The following is a 17,899-nucleotide window of genomic DNA, read 5'->3' on the forward strand; positions in this document are numbered from 1 at the left end:
TTACCTCACAGGATGCTCTCTGTCATGGTTTTCGCCCCAGTTTGTGAACTCACTCCCCACAGCTGGCCTTCTGCCCTCACCCCCGGTCATTCTGCCTTCATTCTCTGTCCCTTTCAACATGTAACTAAATATTCATTTGGCTGTGCTGAGTCTTAGTTGCAGCACATGGGATCTAGTTACCAGATGAGAGATTGAACCCAGGCCCCCTGTACTGAGAAAGCAGAGTCTTAGCCAACAGGCTACAAAGGAAGTCCCTCAACATGTAACTTTAGATTAAAAACAAGATACGTCAATTTGTCCTTCCTCTTGTGCTCACCTTCATCCAAACTTCATTTATCCTGCTTTCTCATCTTATAATATTTCACAGCATGACTTCAGAGTCAGAGAAGTTCTTCCTAGAAACATGCCTTCTAAGCCTTACTCCAGAACATCTGCAAGGACGACTCCCCTGTCCAAAGTCTACCTTAATCTCATTATCTTCTCTGCAGAGAGGAGATTTCCCTAACCACTCAAGGACACTAGTGCTGTAGCCAACACTTCATAGTAATAGGACAAATAATATACATTACTCTTCTGACCCACCCTGTCTGCTGCCTGGGATAATACAAATGCCACATGCTAAGCAAATATTAGCCTGATGTATACATACATTTGAAATCTGTATACAATGAGAAGGTAATTGGAGAATGTGGAGAAAAGAAAATACCATTCGCTCCAAGTGAATACAGAATCATCAGGGTCTTCTCTGCCAGTAACAAGGGAAGCCCGCTCTGAGAGATTTAAGCATGCTTATTTATTCTCTAGCTGCCAAAAGTTGGGTAAAAGTTTTCCTGGTCCTTATGCACTGAGTTACAATGGAATTCCAACAGAGTTACACATGATGTTGCGCTTGAATGCCCAGCGGGAACCTTAAGGTCACTGCAATAATGAATGGCTGAAGAATTAATAGGAGTTGAGCCTCATGCGCCTTCCTGTGTCACAGCTGGGCAGAACAGTGCTCTGTTCATGGCTGAAAATACGTCTCCAGACATGGCCACCACAGCTGTGTTGGGCACGGCCGCCGCCAAAAGGCACTGCAGAGCTGAGGGGCTGCTTAAATCACTCTGCCCTCTTCTCATCAGACACATTTCCTTGACCATTATCAACAGCACAACAGCCACATTTGTCTACTAACAGACATGCAAGCCCGGAGACAGTCTTACCAAAGGACATGGCCTTCCGTCCTCAGCCTTGCCCCCACTCCACATCCTCTTATCTTCTTTCCTGCCAGTCCATCTCTTGCTCACTTTTTTTTCATTGACTTTCTGCATCCACTCAAGGCCCGTGTGACCTGCCTCACCTCCAGGAACCGCCACATCCGTCCCCGGTGGCACAGACATGCTATTTCCCCTCCACCTCCCTCCATCGAGCACAGTCTTGGGCTTTGAGCCTTTGCACAAAGCCACCCAGCCACTGAAGCTCCCATTCATCAGCTCTATGCCCAGCTGGCTCTTCCCATCCTTAGAGATGCTGATAAGTTGTTGCTTCTTCAGAACTTTCCTCTGTCTCAATCTCTCTCCTACATCCTTCCGGGGATGCAGTACCCATCTCCACATCCCATCTAGCCTCTATCTAGCATCAATGTTATTTTAGCTGTCTTATTAGTGTTCTTTCCCTTCATTGGAAAATAGATTCCTATAGAGAAGAAAGTGGGGAGTACCAAGACATGGGGACAGGATTAAAAGGTACAATCTACCATGTTTAAAAGAAATAAGTTACAGGGATATACAAGTACAACACAGGGAATATACCCAATGTTTTATAATAACCTTAAATGGAATGTAATCTATAAAAACTTATTATTCTGTACATCTGAAACTAATATACTATTGTAATCAGCTATACCACAATAGAAAAACAAAACATAAAGGCAAACACACACTCACACACATACACAAAACAGATATCCAGAGGATAATGACACTATAGTATAAAGTGAGGCAGGCAGATTCAAATCCAAGCTCCAAGGCTTATTCACTGTGTGATCTGGGCTGCATGTTTAATCATTCTGTGCTTCAGTTTCCTCATCTGTAAAATGCGGATACTAACAATCCTTACTCTGCAGGGTTGTTGGAATCATTTAATCCAATTTCTCTAAATAACCCCTTAAAGAAGTTGCTACATGTCAAAGACTTAGAACAGTGTCTGGCTGGCACATGACATTGGTTGGTTTCTATCGTCATTGTTAATTTGGATGCACTTCTTATTCTTAAACCAAGTCAGTGCCTGAGATTCAAACACTGATAGTTGAATGAGTGAATGAGAAATTATAGTGCCCTCTTCATCACTGCACTATTTTTTACTGTCACTTATATTTTTGCTAAGCAACTTTGAGGGTATATTCAGTAGTCATTTTTCAATTTATATGAAACCTAGAGAGATAAAGCAGACATGTATCAATATACATGATCAAAAATCCTACTACTCCTTAATTTTTCTCGACACTGCTCATGAAAATAACGTGTAAATTCAATAAAAACTCACTAAACTTGTTTAAAGATAACTTTTAACCTGCCTTTTAAGCAAAAGAAACATGTTTTCTATGCCAATAATAAATGGATGTTCAAGGGCAATTTGTTATAATAAGTGACTGAGGAAGAAAATCAGTAACCACAGAAAGTTCCACATTAGCTGTTTATATTTCCTGATGTTAACCACCACTTATTGATTTCCCTACATCTTCATGGACAAAATTTCACTTGGCTTTTAGTACTAATTTTAATCTCTTCTTTACCCATGTAATTTCTAAAAAATATGTCCTTTATGTAAAGAAACTAGAATGGCCAATAAAATAAGAACAGTAGTTGCTCTTTAGAAAGAACAACGTGGCTGATACAACTCTGGATTTAAAGTAGGGAGCAATCACTTACTATTAAAAAAAAAAAACCTTCTCTGTTCATGGATATCAAATGAAGACCAAGTAACACAGAGTTAACAATGTGTAAAACAAAGTAAGCAAAAAAAAAAAAAAAAAAAAACCATGAATCACGGAGAGGCTTTCTCAATTGAGACTCCATTAGAGAATTAAATCTATGTTTTAATCTATAGTTTATCACTTAAACCAGAGTATGTTTAGAATAAAAAAGGCACTATTAATAATTATGCTCAGATAACTAGCATAAATTGGGTCACGTGGTCCACCCTTGTGAAGCTGACAAACCTGAAGAAGCAACCAACCAAAGTTAAGAGGCCCAAGACTATTGTTTCTGTTTTTTGTTTGCTTTTGTATTTTCTGATCCTACCCTCCCCAAGACCCTCCCCCTTGCTGGTCCAAGAACATGGCAGTTTTACTCCAAACACAATAATACAAATGCAGGACTTACTTTTTAATTCTTTCTCCAAAAGAGGCTAATTCCTCCAAGATGTTTTGAACAGTTGAGACAATATCCTGTACCATGTAGATTCTTTTAATTAAGCCCTTTTTCTCAGATTCCTAAGAAACATAAAAGATTGAACTCAGTTACTTCATTTTTATTGGTCTGCTATAGAAATCATTATGCCAGTATTATCGTAACCTGGTTATTAGCAACTGAGTGACTTCAGGAGATAAATTCACATTTTTTACAATTTACTTATCGGCTCCCCCAAGTTCCTGACTACTCATGAGATATGACTACTTGTCGTGTGCAAGCATGTCCCCATCTCAATATCATGAACTGATGAAGGGAACTCCACAGAAAAAAGAAATTCATTTCCCTGTAGAGTTGCTGCTTCTCTCAGAGAATTCTGTAACTTCTTTAACTGGCAGATCTTGAGTTGCTCTGTCTTCACAAGGTTAGCTTACTTATCTCTCTTCTGTTAGTTCCTCAGAAAGGCTTGCAGCAGATAGCAATAGGGTATGTTGGACATCCAGATGATATTCAGCTGTCTAAGAATATTATCCTTACTTTGATTAAAGAACACTTAAAATGCATTTTCCCATGTTAGGTTGTTGTTGTTCAGTCGCTAAGTTGTATCTGACTCTTTGGGACCCCACGGAATACAGCACACCAGGCTCCTCTGTCCTTCACTATCTCCCAAAATCTGCTCAAATTCATTTACACTGAGTCAGTGATGCTACCTAAGCATCTCATCCTCTGCCATCCCCTTGTCCTTTTGCCTCAATCCTTCCCAGCATCAGAGTCTTTTCCAGTGAGTCAACTCTTTGCATTAGGTGGCAAAAATATTGGAGCTTCACCTTCAGCATAAATATTCAGGGTTGATTCCTTTAAGACAGAATGGTTTGATCTCCTTGCAGTCCAAGGGACTCTCAGGAGTCTTCTCCAGCACCACATTTTGAAAGCATCAATTCTTTGGCACTCAGCCTTGTTTATGGTCCAACTTTCACACCCGTACAGGACTACTGGAAAAAACATAGCTTCAACTCACAGACCTTTGTTGGCCAAGTGATGTCTCTGCTTTTCATATGTTGTCTAGGTTGGTCATAACTTTCCTTCCAAGGAGCAAGCATCTTTTAATTTCATGGCTGCAATCACCATCAGCAGTGATTTTGGAGTGCAAGAAAATCAAGTCTGTCACTGCTTCCACGTTTTTCCCCTTCTATTTGCCATGAAGGGATGGATAGGACTGGATGCCATGATCTAACCATGTTAGGTAGCCAATGCTTATAAAACTAATCTTGAAATCACTCACATGTTGGATAAAAGATGATTCCCTAAAGAAGGGCATTTTCACACTATATCTTATATTCTGATACCATATTCTAGTTCCCTTATGAACTCTATTGTAACTGGGATTTAGTTACTAACTTCTTATCTCAGGCCAAGCTGAGTCACTGTAGCTGTTACATCTAATATGTAATACCTAAAATCACAAATAAACCTAACAAAACTTATTTTTTCTACCTAAAATTTTACTTAGGTTAGAATTATACTAAATTATCTTCTAAATCCAAGAGACAATTTCTATAATAATCTTCTTTGCAACAAAATTAAAAAAAAAAAATCATTCTCATCTTGTATTCTCTGTTCCATCAAAGTGGACCCATGGATGGAGGAAGGAAAACATACTACCTCACAGTGATTTCAATGACTCGTTGCTGCTACTGCTAAGTTGCTTCAGCCGTGTCCGACTCTGTGCGACCCCATAGATGGCAGCCCACCAGGATCCCCCGTCCCTGGGATTCTCCAGGCAAGAACACCGGATTGGGTTGCCATTTCCTTCTCCAATGCATGAAAGTGAAGAGTGAAAGTGAAGTCGCTCAGTCGTGCCCTACTCTTAGCGACCCCATGGACTGCAGCCTACCAGGCTCCTCCGTCCATGGGATTTTCCAGGCAAGAGTACTAGAGCGGGGTGCCATTGCCTTCTCTGAAAATAGCCTCTGGGTATATTAAAATTTTTTTTCACTGTCATATCATAAATACATGAAGGTCGTCTGCTGGGATGGCCTGAGTAATGTCTCACCATCTGTTCTGCACCCATTTATCCAATGATCCTGTATAGTAGGCGGTCATACTCATTGCTTCCTCTTGCAAAGTCAAACTTGCAAGACATTTTCACTTTTTTCAATCCAATTTTCTTTCTTATTTCCCTTACTCTCTAATTCTTCAAGTGGTCTGTATTAAAACTGGATATACTGCCAGAATAACTTAATTCATGTTCAGCAATCCACCAACATCTATTAATGGGCACAGTGGTGAAAACCCATCTCTGTCTGCTACAGAAATATTCACGTTTTTAAAGGAGGATTTGGAAGCACCAGGGAATTTGACCCAAAGGGCAAAAGTGGCTTCCTCTTTTCAACAGCATAGAATTTAGGTCAAAACAAGTTTTTTGGAAAATGACTCAAATTTCTATGTGGCTCCATTTCGTAACAATTTCCTACTTTAGTTGACTGATTTTTTTTCTTCCTCTTGAAACACCCCAAATGCAGAGATTCTGGGTTAGTACAACAAAATAATAAATGATTCTCACAAGATTCTCTCACTTTTTAATGAATTTGATGTTTTAGTTTGAATAATCAGTATTTAAAGACTAAGCTAAAAATTTCACTGTATCTAGGGTAACAAGATAATTTATGAACCATATCTGTATACTTTTAAGAGTAAAAGTAAACAGGACTATGTAATTTTTGAAGTATCTCTCAACTGACAACTCGCTTTATTGTATTAGTGGATCTATAAAATTATTTCATTTTTATTTTCGTAACGACATTGTTTCAAGATAAAAACATATATTTTACATACATAAGAACAAAAGAAACTTGCCCATATTATGTCAATTGTAAAATGATACATGAGAATGATTACTCATTCCATATATTCGTATATTTAATTGGTTTTCTAGTTATAGCTGTTTATAGTCCCATGTCAAAATTACTTTTCCACAAACGTAACATTATCTTTAATGTCATCTTTTCACTTACATTTCATAAAATTGTTCTTACCTATCTTCAGAGTTGCACTTAATCATTGTTAAATTGATACATTTAATTGACTCTACTGTAGACCATAATTTTAATTACAAAAATACTTTCTCTCCAGGGACTGAGGTACTTTGAAAATTCACAATAAAAATGTGATACATGATGAATATTCTTGATTCTGTTTTTTAAATATTAAAATCTGTATATATTTCAGCCCAAATAATTTCAAAGTCACTATATTCATTCATATGAACTTTATCAAACTTTTTTTTCAAGATAAAACTCTAAGTAAGTTGTCTGTATAATTTTTCAAATTCTTCTAAAGTTGAAATTCTTCAAATTTATGCTGAAAAATAAGTGGCTTCTCAATTTCCTTCCAATCCTGGGTAGAATTTATATTTATCCTATTAAAAATCAAAAGTTTTTTTAATCCCACAAACTGAGATAATCCAAAGTGTAACTTGTAAATTTAAACACCAAATCATGCATAGGATCTCACCTTACAGATTGCTTTGTTTTGAATATCCTTTGCTTTTGTAAAGAAAAAAAAATCGTTATTTTTGCCAGTTCTTTTAAAATTGATTTCTATCTACTAAAAGCTCCCAAAGATGAAGTTATTAGAATCTTCAGTTATCAAAAATTTTGATTAAAAATTTTCCAACTGATATGACGAAAATGCAACAAACACTGAAAAGATTTCTTTTTTTCCCCACATGAGTTCAATAGCTTTGGAGAATGTTTAAGTTGACTGAGAGTTCATCAAAGGTTTCAAACACTCTTAAAAGCAGACTGATAGATGGATGACTGGCAGCAAAAAGAAAGTGCACACAGCCATGCTGAATGAAATGTATTCTTATATCTGACATACCTTTGCCATGAAAACTTTGCTGTTGCTATCCCAACTCTGTATATATAAAATATTTATAAATGTGGACACTACAGCTGCTAATTCAATTGGTGGTGCATTATCACTTGTCTGTATGCAATCGTGGATAATAGGGTACCATGATCTATCACTTGTAAATTTATGCTTCAAAGATCCATTCAACTTACATGAGTATCTTATTAGCCATGGTGCTATGCTTCATCAAAATTTGCATTCATATTATCACTACAGAATTAAATAACCCTCAATGCTACACGTTCAAAATAAATTTACAATAGCATTCCTGATGTCAGAGATTTCATTTTTTGTAAAACTAACTTGTAAAAGCTCTATTTTGATTCCATACAGTGGATGAAAAAATATAACATTTCAGGTTGCCACAGCAGGGTACTGGAAAAGTTTTCAATTAGCAGTAATCACCCCTCAGATAAACCTCATTGGCTACAAAATTGCCACTGTGCAAAGCTACACGACTTCAGAATTAACTTACTTGATATTGTCTGAGTCATTTGATGGCATGCTGATAAGACTGGCATCATTTGACTCTTCACAGGGTCTTTGATACACTGATGCTACTGAAGTGAACCTATTAACGTGTACCTTGCCCTTTCTCATACACGCATAAGGAAACTTTGGAATGGAAGATGAGACAAGTGTGGAAGAACAGTCATTTGATCCAAACGGAAAGTCACGCCGCACACAAGGATGTGTAAACACATCTTTTGGGCTATATAATTTAAAACCATGTTTCCAGAAGTGGTCTTCTAAAAATAACTATTGACAGTTGAAGACTCTTCAGCAGGTTTGCAACTTAAGTTTACATGTATCAGTGATGTGATCATGGTCACAGTGGTAGACAGGCAATGTGAATAAGTTCATCAACAATTATCTTGAAACATGGATTATCAGTACCTGATTATCATTATTCATTAAACATGCAACTCTTTATTATTTACTCACTGAAAAAGCATCATCAAGAAGTAAAACAATGTGCAGATTTACTAAAAATAAAGATTGAAATAAAACATCATAGTAAAAATGTGCAGACTATTTTTTATTCTCCTATCCACAGGACTGGTTAAATTCTGTATGTATTTACTATATATCAATGCTATAGCTGCTGTCGTTTCCCATCTTTCTCATCACTGAGCACTCTGACCTGGCTGCTTGGACGTTTTATGCATCTCACTGGCCCTGGGCAGTGACCTTGCCACCACAGGCTGGCACACTGGGGTCATCACATACTTCTCCACAATTGCCTAAGAGCACTTTGTCTTATCAGGGACCACTCAAAAGCCTTCCTTTAAAGCTAAGTTTTATTTAGAAAGAATCAGGAAAATAGATGGGTCATCCCTGCTTGGACTTAACCTGGTATCAGTTCTCACTGTAGAACCCTTCTACTAACGCTCAGTTGCTAAAGTCACGCCTGACTCTTTGTGACCCCGTGGACTGGAGCCTGCCAGGCTCCTCTGTCCATGGATTTTCCAGGCAAGAATACTGGAGTGGGTTGTCATTTCCTCTTCCAGGGGATCTTCCTGACCCAGGGATCGAACCCATGTCTCCTGCATTACAGGAAGATTCTTTACCTGCTGAGCCATCAGGGAAGCCCAAGAACCCTTGTAACTGACATCTAAATCCTAGGCTATTAGTAAAGACTATAGTAGAGACTGAAAACACAAACTGAAAGCATGAGCAGCTTGTCCTGGCTTATTTTAATGGAAACAGTAAATATAATACTGAGTTTTATAAAAGGGGGAATATAAAAACAGTAAATGGAAATATTTGGGTAAATAGGAGCATGTGATGAACCTAAATCAGTTTTACCTAAAATTCATTAGCACAATAAGGGACCAATCATGTCCAAAGTATTCTTCTTGGACAGGGAGAAAAAGGCTTTTTCTTTTGTGGAAGTTTCTACCCTTCTCCCTAGAATCTCTGCACATGACATATGCTAGCCATAAATGAGAGGGAAAAATTCACCTGAGGGCAAGTACTCTCATGATTAGTGGTAAATGTCATTTTTGTTCTCTGAGTGGCTTTTATTGCCTTTGGGCAATGAATCTGTGTATTCAACAGGGCATGGTAGCTTCTATGCTATAAGACGATATTTACATTTACATAGCTGGAGTGCTTCATTAACACTGGAAGAAATGGGTCTTCTCTGCTGGTCCAGTGGCTAAGAAATCAGCTACCAATGCAGGGGAGATGGGTTCCATCCCCGGTCCAGGAAGATTCCACACGCCGTGGGCCAACTAAGCCTGCGCTGTGTAACTAACTACGGAAACCTGTGTGCCTAGAGCCCACGTTCTGCAACAAGAGAAGCCACTGCAGTGAGAAGACCACACACCCAACTAGGCACACCTAGGCTGTGAACAGCGATGAAGACCCAGAGTAGCCGAAAATAAATAAGCAAAATTTTAAAAAGATGTTAGAAGAGCCTCCTGTTCCCCTATGCCCTATTTGAATTGGTGGGCCAACCGATAAGACCAGACTGCCTTACCTCAACTTGTGCTCTCAGTACCAACAACTGTGGTAGGTACATCCTTAGTGCTGAGACAGTGTGTATTTGATGGAGAAATGAATGGGTAAAGAGGAAGAACAGAGGAAATCAGGTTTATATTAGTATCAAAAGATCATTTGCATCAACCCAGGAAACAAGTGCTTAGGGTTAAAGAGAAGATTTCAGGCCTCCCAACTCCAGCAGAATGACCTAAAGGTCCAACTTATATTCCCGGTCTCCATGAGACCTTTCCAGGGGATGCCAGTCCACAACAACTACTGTCTTTTTCTCTCAATTTGCATCACACCTCTATCCTTTTCATCACTCTAGCAGCAAACGTTCTTTTCACTCTCTACATTGCAAAGGCTACCTTTATAGCCAACGTCCTCATGTACAGGTGTGAGAGTTGCACCATGAAGACGGCTGAGTGCCAAAGAACTGACGCTTTCAAACTGTGGTGCTGGAGAAGATACTTGAGAGTCCCTTGGACAGCAAGATCAAACCAGTCAACCCTAAAGGAAATCAACCCTGAATATTCACTGGAAGGACTGATGTTGAAGCTGAGGCTCCAATACTTTGGCACCTACGGTGAAGAGCCTACACACTGGAAAAGACCCTGATGCTGGGAAAGACTGAGGGCAGGAGAAGAAGGGGGCAAGAGAGGATAAGATGGTTGGATGGCATCACTGACTGGATGGACATGAGCTGGAAAATTCTGGGAGACACTGAAGGCCAGGGAAGCCTGGTGTGCTGCAGTCCATGGGGTCAAAAAGAGTTGGATACAACTTAGCGACTGAAAACCAACTACTCTTGATGGGAATTTTCTCTAATTATATCTTCTGGTATACCAATGGACATGTTATATGGTCTTTGATATTACATTTCCATTAATAGGGAACCAAGGTCCAAAGAGGTTAAGTGAGGTGTCTGTGTCCACATATATGTGGCAATGGATTCCCAGTCCAGGATAATTAAGTCCAGAGCAAGTGTGGACATTTCAAAGGGGAGGCATTCAGCTCAACTTGTTGTTTTTGTCATTTGCTTCTTTGGTGTCTATGGCTCTCAACTTACTATAGAACACATGGTTCTTAGACATATTATTCAGTTACATACTTCTATCTAATGTTTATTTCCAGTATTCTTTGCCCAATTTTCATAAGAATGCATGTTAAATTACGCTTTTTGAAAATATTTGGAGAAAAACATTTCTTTCCATTCTTACTTTTTTAACTTGTCTTGTGAAACATTTAGCAAACTTTATGTGCAACTTGCAAAAAATACATACCATAATTTACAACATAATAAAATGCATCCATTCTTATTTAGGAGCTGAAGTAGCCAGGGTTTACAACAACAGATGAAAAGTTTGCAGCAGGGGTAGGGGGGACTTAAGATGTACCAAATCCTCAGGTCTGCATATTTTATTAATCACAGGCTATGGAGTCAGGAGAAAGTGAGTTCAACACTGGTCTTGTCACCTACTAGCACTGTGAACACCTCAAGTTCCTAATGGTTTCTGGAGTCACAATTCTGCTATCTGAAAAAGGGGGATCATAATCCTGACCCTAATTGGAGTGTTTGGAGAATTAACTATCATATGTCAAGCATTTGGTACACTCCAGGTGCTTCATAAATGTCAACTCCTTGCCCACTGAGAATGCAAAGAAATGAAAAGAAAAGAATCACCTTCTGTCTAGCTTAAAGAATCCTGGGGTTCGTTTACGTTTCCAAAGCAAGGATCTCCCAGGACAAGTTCACGCATGTTGCCCTGCATCGTATGAAAGATCATCTGGCAGCTCTATCTGCATCACGCTGGCTTTATTTACACGTTTCAGATTGAACCAGGGGACGTGGTGATAACGCAGTTTAGCAAACACAGCGTTCCATCTGCTGCTGCTACCAAATTGTCTGGGAAGAGTGATAGTGGCTCGTTCAGGAAGAGGAAACTGTTATTACATGTGCTTATATTTTTCCTTAACATACAAGCCTTCTCATTTATAGAGGGAAATGTGTAATAAAAACAGAGATGGCCACTGGTGTGATTAAACCAGTGAACCAGATAACTGCGGCTGCATGCACATTTTTAGATTCCTACATTTGAGAAAGAATGGGTTTTACTTCTCCATGCGAATTTCAGAAAACACCAAGGCACAGATAAAATTCACATGATTTAGGGTCTACTTCATGATTCCTGGGTTGGGAAGAACCCCTGGAGAAGGAAATGGCAACCCATTGCAGTGTGTTTGCCTGGAGAATTCCACGGACAGAGCCTGGCAGGCTACATACAGTCCATGGGGTCGCAAGGAGTCAGACACGACTGAGTGCCTTACACTTTCATGAGCAAATAGGTATCACCATGTAACAGAAGAGATGAAAGCATGGAACTTTTCAGATCCAGAACTCAAATTTCAAAAGGATCCTTTGTTTTATGCTATAGAGAATGATTATAAGAAAAATAATGTAACTATTATAATAATTTTAAGGAAAATAATTACAAATTCCAACTCTGTAACATTAAAATACATATTATTATATAAAATGTATTAAGAGTATTATTTTTTTCATTGACCATTTGCTTATAAAATGTCAAAAAAAAAAAAAAAAAAACCCACTGAGTCTTTCAGCTAAGTTTTAGAGACAGCTAAATGAAGAACAAATAATATGCCTGTGTTGCAGCATGGTTGTTCTTTAAAGAACAAAGCCAATAAATAATAAATAAATGAATAAATCAGGCAGTGGATTCTTCCTTCTTCGAGGCTTTGCTGGCTTCCCCAATATCTCCAAAGAGCACAGCATATAGGTGCAATAAAGTAGCTTTGAGCCTCTAGGAGAGAATTAACACCATCAAAATGAATTTACAGCTAAGAATTCATTATATAATCAGTGTGTTACTTTAAATCTTTCATACATGTTCTGAGTCAAGAAAATCTTTCTCTACTAATTACCTAAGCATAACCAAAGAGATAGTCCTAAAAATTTACCACATCAGGAAAGATCTTTGTGACATGCTTAAAAATTGGGTAGTATTTGTCACAGGATGCCCAGGATCCCCTAAAGGGAAAGATGCAACACTTCTATCTTAGGATCATCCCAATAATGCAAACCATCCAGAGCAAAGATGCAGAAATATGACTTCAGATTTTAAATGGGAATCTGTTTGGTCTACTTCATCCCACTGAATATTAAAAGCCTGCAACTTGAGAACTTGAAGAATTATAAACATCAGAAATAGACTGAGTGGCATTTAGCAGGGAGGGGGAAGCCTCTCAGCATCTGTCATAACAAAGAATAAAAAGTAATATTTCTGATATACGAGATTAAAAATTGTCCTCCAGGAATCTGGCTTAATACACTGGGAACTGTCTTTAAGGTTTCTTCCCATGAGATATGCCCTGTGTTCATGGACGGACACACACACACACGCACACACACCCTACTTCATGGTACACTTAAAATGAAGAAAAATCCCTGTCCTCTTTCAGGAGAGTACTTCCTTCTCAGGTAGTATTTTTGCTTTGGGAAATGAATATGAAGCAGATTGGATTTTGAATCAATATCATTTGAAGCAGTTATAAACTGCTCCCACGACCTGTTCATTACACAGAGTCCTTCCACACTGACTGATCTTTACCAACAGGTTTCTTTGGCCTGCAACAGGATTTTCATCAGGGATCAAACCAGAGGGCTAAAAAAGTAAAAGGAATAAACATCATCATCAAGAGGAAGATGTTGATAAAACACACCTTTGAAAAATTGGGAACACTGTGGAGACAATTATTTGGAATTTAGACCCTGGGAAGACTGACTTCCTTAAAAGTTTCTCTGAGCCAACTGCCGGGTGCCACGGTGTTACAGGGCAAACAGGCGGATGGTTCTTCCCAACTGTCACTCTCATAGGTTGAACACACAGTGTGCTGCAGTTGCTGGATTAGCTGTGTGTCCTCTGGCTTTCTGTGAGGTGTGGGGACTGAGGCGCGTAGAAGATAAAATAATTATCACCTAATACTCAGCACAAATATCACCTTTAAGCAGTCCTGACTTACCCAGGCACTGCATCTCTAACACCCAATGTAGTCTACAAATTTTGACAAAAAGGAGCCATCACAGATGCAGAGCAAACACTCCATAAATGTTATCAATAATAATGCGGAAAAACGGGCCAGTAAAGTAATAGTTTCCTTCGTATCAGCGTAACACAGTCCAAAATAAACAGGATTTAGATCAGAAGGACTGGATTTGAATCTTGCTCCTGGCTGGGAAATTTTCCAATGCATCGCTACATTTCTCTTAACCTGGGTTAGTTCATTCACAGATGGGGAAAATAATATCAAATTAAACAGTTTACTTTGAGTACTGAATGAGTTGAAGCACATAAAAACAGTCTGCAAATTGTAAACACTCTACAAATATGAATAATCTGGTCATTTAAATAATTCTCACTCAAAATGGTCTCTCTCTTTTTTAACTTTTTGGCTGTGTCCCACAGCATGTGGGATCTTACTGGCCCAACCAGGGATCGAACCGCACCCCTTGCAGTGGAAGTGTGGAGTCCTAACCACTGGACTGCCAGGGAAGTTCCAAAATGGTCTAATGTTAAATTACTGCTTTTATGTCATTTATTACTTATGCGAAATTACAAATTTTCCCTTGAGAAAATAGTGGTATCCTTACCTTTCTATCAAATATTTTGTAAATTATCTGTTAGTTACCTTGCAAACTCATTGGTTGATGGGGACTTAGGGCAAACCACACTGAAACAGAGGGGATTTCAATAGGAAAGACAAGAGGAATGGCTATTATCGTCAGGAAAATAATAACTTGTGGATAACTGAGATACAATGTCCAATGTCTTCTCTATTAGCATAATATAAAAATTTTAGGCAATGGCAAGATAAATATCCAGATGTATACTCTATAACATCAGAGCCTATTACTGTAAATTACTTAATAAGAGGATAATCCATGTAAATAGCATTTACAGTCTGGTAATATTTCACAATATTTGGGAGCAACATACAAGGAAAATCTTTACAGTAGGAGTCACAAAGAAAATCCACAAGTACTGGGTCTACCAGTGAGCCTGAGAGTAGTTGGCTGAATAATGCTTCAAAATATTAGATTAATAACATTTCTGGGTTCTTTCTGAAGGCAATGAAGCCAAACATCTTAAGGATGGACGTTTGATTTTTTAAAAGGGATCTGAGCAAGTCAATGTGTCAGGGAAAAGACTGTAAGAATAAGGAAGCCAATTCCTTTTAATTCAAAACATGTATAAACGTATTTAAGAATTGGCTGGAATCCATATTAATATTAAAATCTTGGAAGTAAGATGGTATGGTAGGAATGTTAGCAATTAAATCACTTCATCACTGAAAATAATATTAATTCAAATTAAAAGAAGTTACATCAGAACAACCATTTACTTTATTCCCCTGAAAATTATCCATAACGTTCTCTACAATATGTCCTGTTTATAGACTGTAGATGCCCTGAAAGTATGTGTGTGTGTATTCAATATTGTTAACTTTTCAAAGATATTATCTGATTTTTCATTTTCTTAAACATACCACACCATCTTAAAGTACCATGACTTAGTCAGCAGATTAAAAAAAAAAGTCACTAATCAAACTAATTTGCTGTGTTTTGGACATGCTTAAGAAGGCACAAACGAATCATAAACAAAACTACTCTCACTATTAAACTGCAAGGAGACTCCCTCCAAGAATGACAGTCTTCCCTGGCTGAGACACTACAGGCCATCTTCTCTTTCTGGAACAAGGAAAGACAGGGAATAAGGCATGCTGGTCCTGAACAACTTCACCCAAAGGACTACGTTAAGTGAACTCACAAGAGCTTCTAAATGTACCCACATTTCCTTCTCTCTCTAAGAAGGCTCTACCTGGGTGGTGATGAGTGGACTAATCATTTGGGAGGATAAAAAATCATTTGTAAAACTAGGATTGATTGTTTAAATATACTTAGATTTTAGTATATTTGTGAAATATAATATACTAAAATTTTCCTAATTTGTGAAAAGAGGATAGGGCTATAATATCTATTCACATTCTTTCATTACAAAATCATCGATCCACAAAAATGTAAGTCTCTTATTTTCTTAAAGGAAAAGCTCCACATGTTTTTCACCCATAATTGACATGAAAGAAGGATCTTTTCCCCTTCCACCAAACACTGTAAAGCAACTGTGAACTCACTGATAATCTCAAACAGCTGATTCAATCCTATTTCTGACAGCTGAGTTAAAACCAACCAAGCCACAATGCGGGCATCATGATGCAGTGTCTTTATGACAGCAACAGGCAGCTTTCTTTACTACATGCCCTTATTATTCTTTCTTCCTGTTGTTAATAGTAAATCCTGAAATATTCTATACAAGTGATTGTTGGGCTGGAAAAAAGAAAGAAACGCTAATGCAAGTATTTATACCTTCTGCAATGAAAACAAGATATTATTGCTTTGCTTGACCTTTCCTAAATACGGGATACAGCATTTTACACAATGGTTTCTTGGTTCATGCTTCAATTACTGACCTTTACTGTGTAGCAAATTAATGCAATTTTCATTGTAATCCATCCGTACAAATAAGGTCCACAAAGAATAATTTCACATACGGAATCTAATACAAATAGGAAATGTCAGCTGATTGCTGTTGGCTGAACTTAGCCATTATCTGTTTGTTCTGGGGCCCCCAGCAAACTATACTTGTAACAAGCAATTTCTTGCATGGGGCCATCAGGTCTAAGAAAGATTTCCTCTCTTCAAAGTTGAGTTTGTACCTTTAGCTTCCTAAAAGCTAAAAAACTAGTTACCCGAACATTCTACGTTGTAACTGAAAGCCCACCAAAGAAAGCAAGGCAAAACTGCGGAGTCTAATTTGGTTTCGAAAAACATACAGGACATTAACATGGACTTTTAACAATGAGAAGAAGCAAGAGGCTACGGTGATGTCATTTTACAGCCATCCCTGTTCAGACAATAAAAGGATGACAGACCCCAGACCGCGTCCTGGTCTGTGCAGCGGAAACAGACAGAATATGGGAACACGTCCATCTCCCGAGGAAGTTGTGCCAAGGGGCCCCCGGCACGCTTTCATCTTCCACGGTTGTCCGTGATGGTATTTGGTGGGAAGGGGCGCTGGCAATTAAGGAGTGTCACTTTCAAGATGGATAGTTTGAGTAGAAAGGAGTTCCCCTCCTCTCCTGGCTTGGAAGGAGACGGCTGGATGTTTATAATTTGTAAACAGTCCATCTCTCACTGGGTGTGTTACAGTTCCCAGAAGCCCGTCTGTCATGTCTAACACACAACAGAAGCCAGAAGGGCGCTGTGGGGAAGCCCCCGGAGTCAGCACTCCGTGGAGGGGCGTGGCCCAGGGCCTCCTTGCTTCAGGGACCAGCTCTGGGTGTGGAGGCTGCTCTACATGGAGAAGAAATAATAAAGCCTAATAATCTGTAGGTGGAGGTGTGCTCCGGAGGTCTTCCAGTTCAAAGTCCCTCTAGTTCTCACATCTCTTAGAGAAGTGACAGGGCAGAGATGTGGAAAAGGGCTGCAGTGCGTCAGTCTCCCCTCCCAACAGAAGGCCTGTGTTCAGCAGAAGAGGCCTAAACAGAAGGCAACCTTTCACTTCAGACCTGTGCCTTCAGAAGTTTCCATGTTGTCGCTGTTCAGTCGCTAAGTCGTGTCCCACTCGTTGCGATGGGGCCTGCAGCACGCCAGGCCTCCTTCATGGAGCACCGCCTTGTGGTGGCGAAGGGTTTGTGGAGCTCAGTGAAGCTACGAGCCATGCCGTGTAGGGCCACCCAGGACGGAGGAGTCACAGCACAGAGTTCTGACAAAACGTGGTCCATTGGAGGAGGGGACAGCAAACCACTCCAGTATCCTTGCCCCAAGAACCCCATCAACAGTATAAAAAGGCAAAAGGAAGTCTCCACAGAAGTATGAAATTGAGTAAGCAAAAGAAACAAAGCCATACAGTGCTATTAAAGGCCCTACAAATATACTACCATCAATCAAAGTATCTCAAGAATGGAACTGCCCTGGAGGAGGCGTGGAGACCCCAGTGCCAACATCCTCAGTGTGGGTGGGCTGACGTATC

General features: G+C 39.1%; 1 protein-coding gene and 1 pseudogene across 7 annotated transcripts in view; both read right to left on the reverse strand.

Moving 5' to 3' along the window:
• Nucleotides 1-17,899, reverse strand: part of MCTP2 (multiple C2 and transmembrane domain containing 2) — a 260,725-nt gene that overhangs the window by 20,378 nt on the left and 222,448 nt on the right. For all 7 annotated transcript variants that reach the window (XM_061394292.1, XM_061394289.1, XM_061394291.1 and 4 more), the window contains one exon: nucleotides 3,363-3,472. In XM_061394292.1, the coding sequence (XP_061250276.1) occupies nucleotides 3,363-3,472 (110 nt within the window). The remainder of the gene's footprint in view (nucleotides 1-3,362; nucleotides 3,473-17,899) is intronic.
• LOC133234842 (U4 spliceosomal RNA) lies at nucleotides 7,629-7,756 on the reverse strand (annotated as a pseudogene).

Source organism: Bos javanicus, chromosome 21 (genome assembly GCF_032452875.1).
Source record: "Bos javanicus breed banteng chromosome 21, ARS-OSU_banteng_1.0, whole genome shotgun sequence".
In the NCBI taxonomy this organism is placed as follows: domain Eukaryota; kingdom Metazoa; phylum Chordata; class Mammalia; order Artiodactyla; family Bovidae; genus Bos; species Bos javanicus.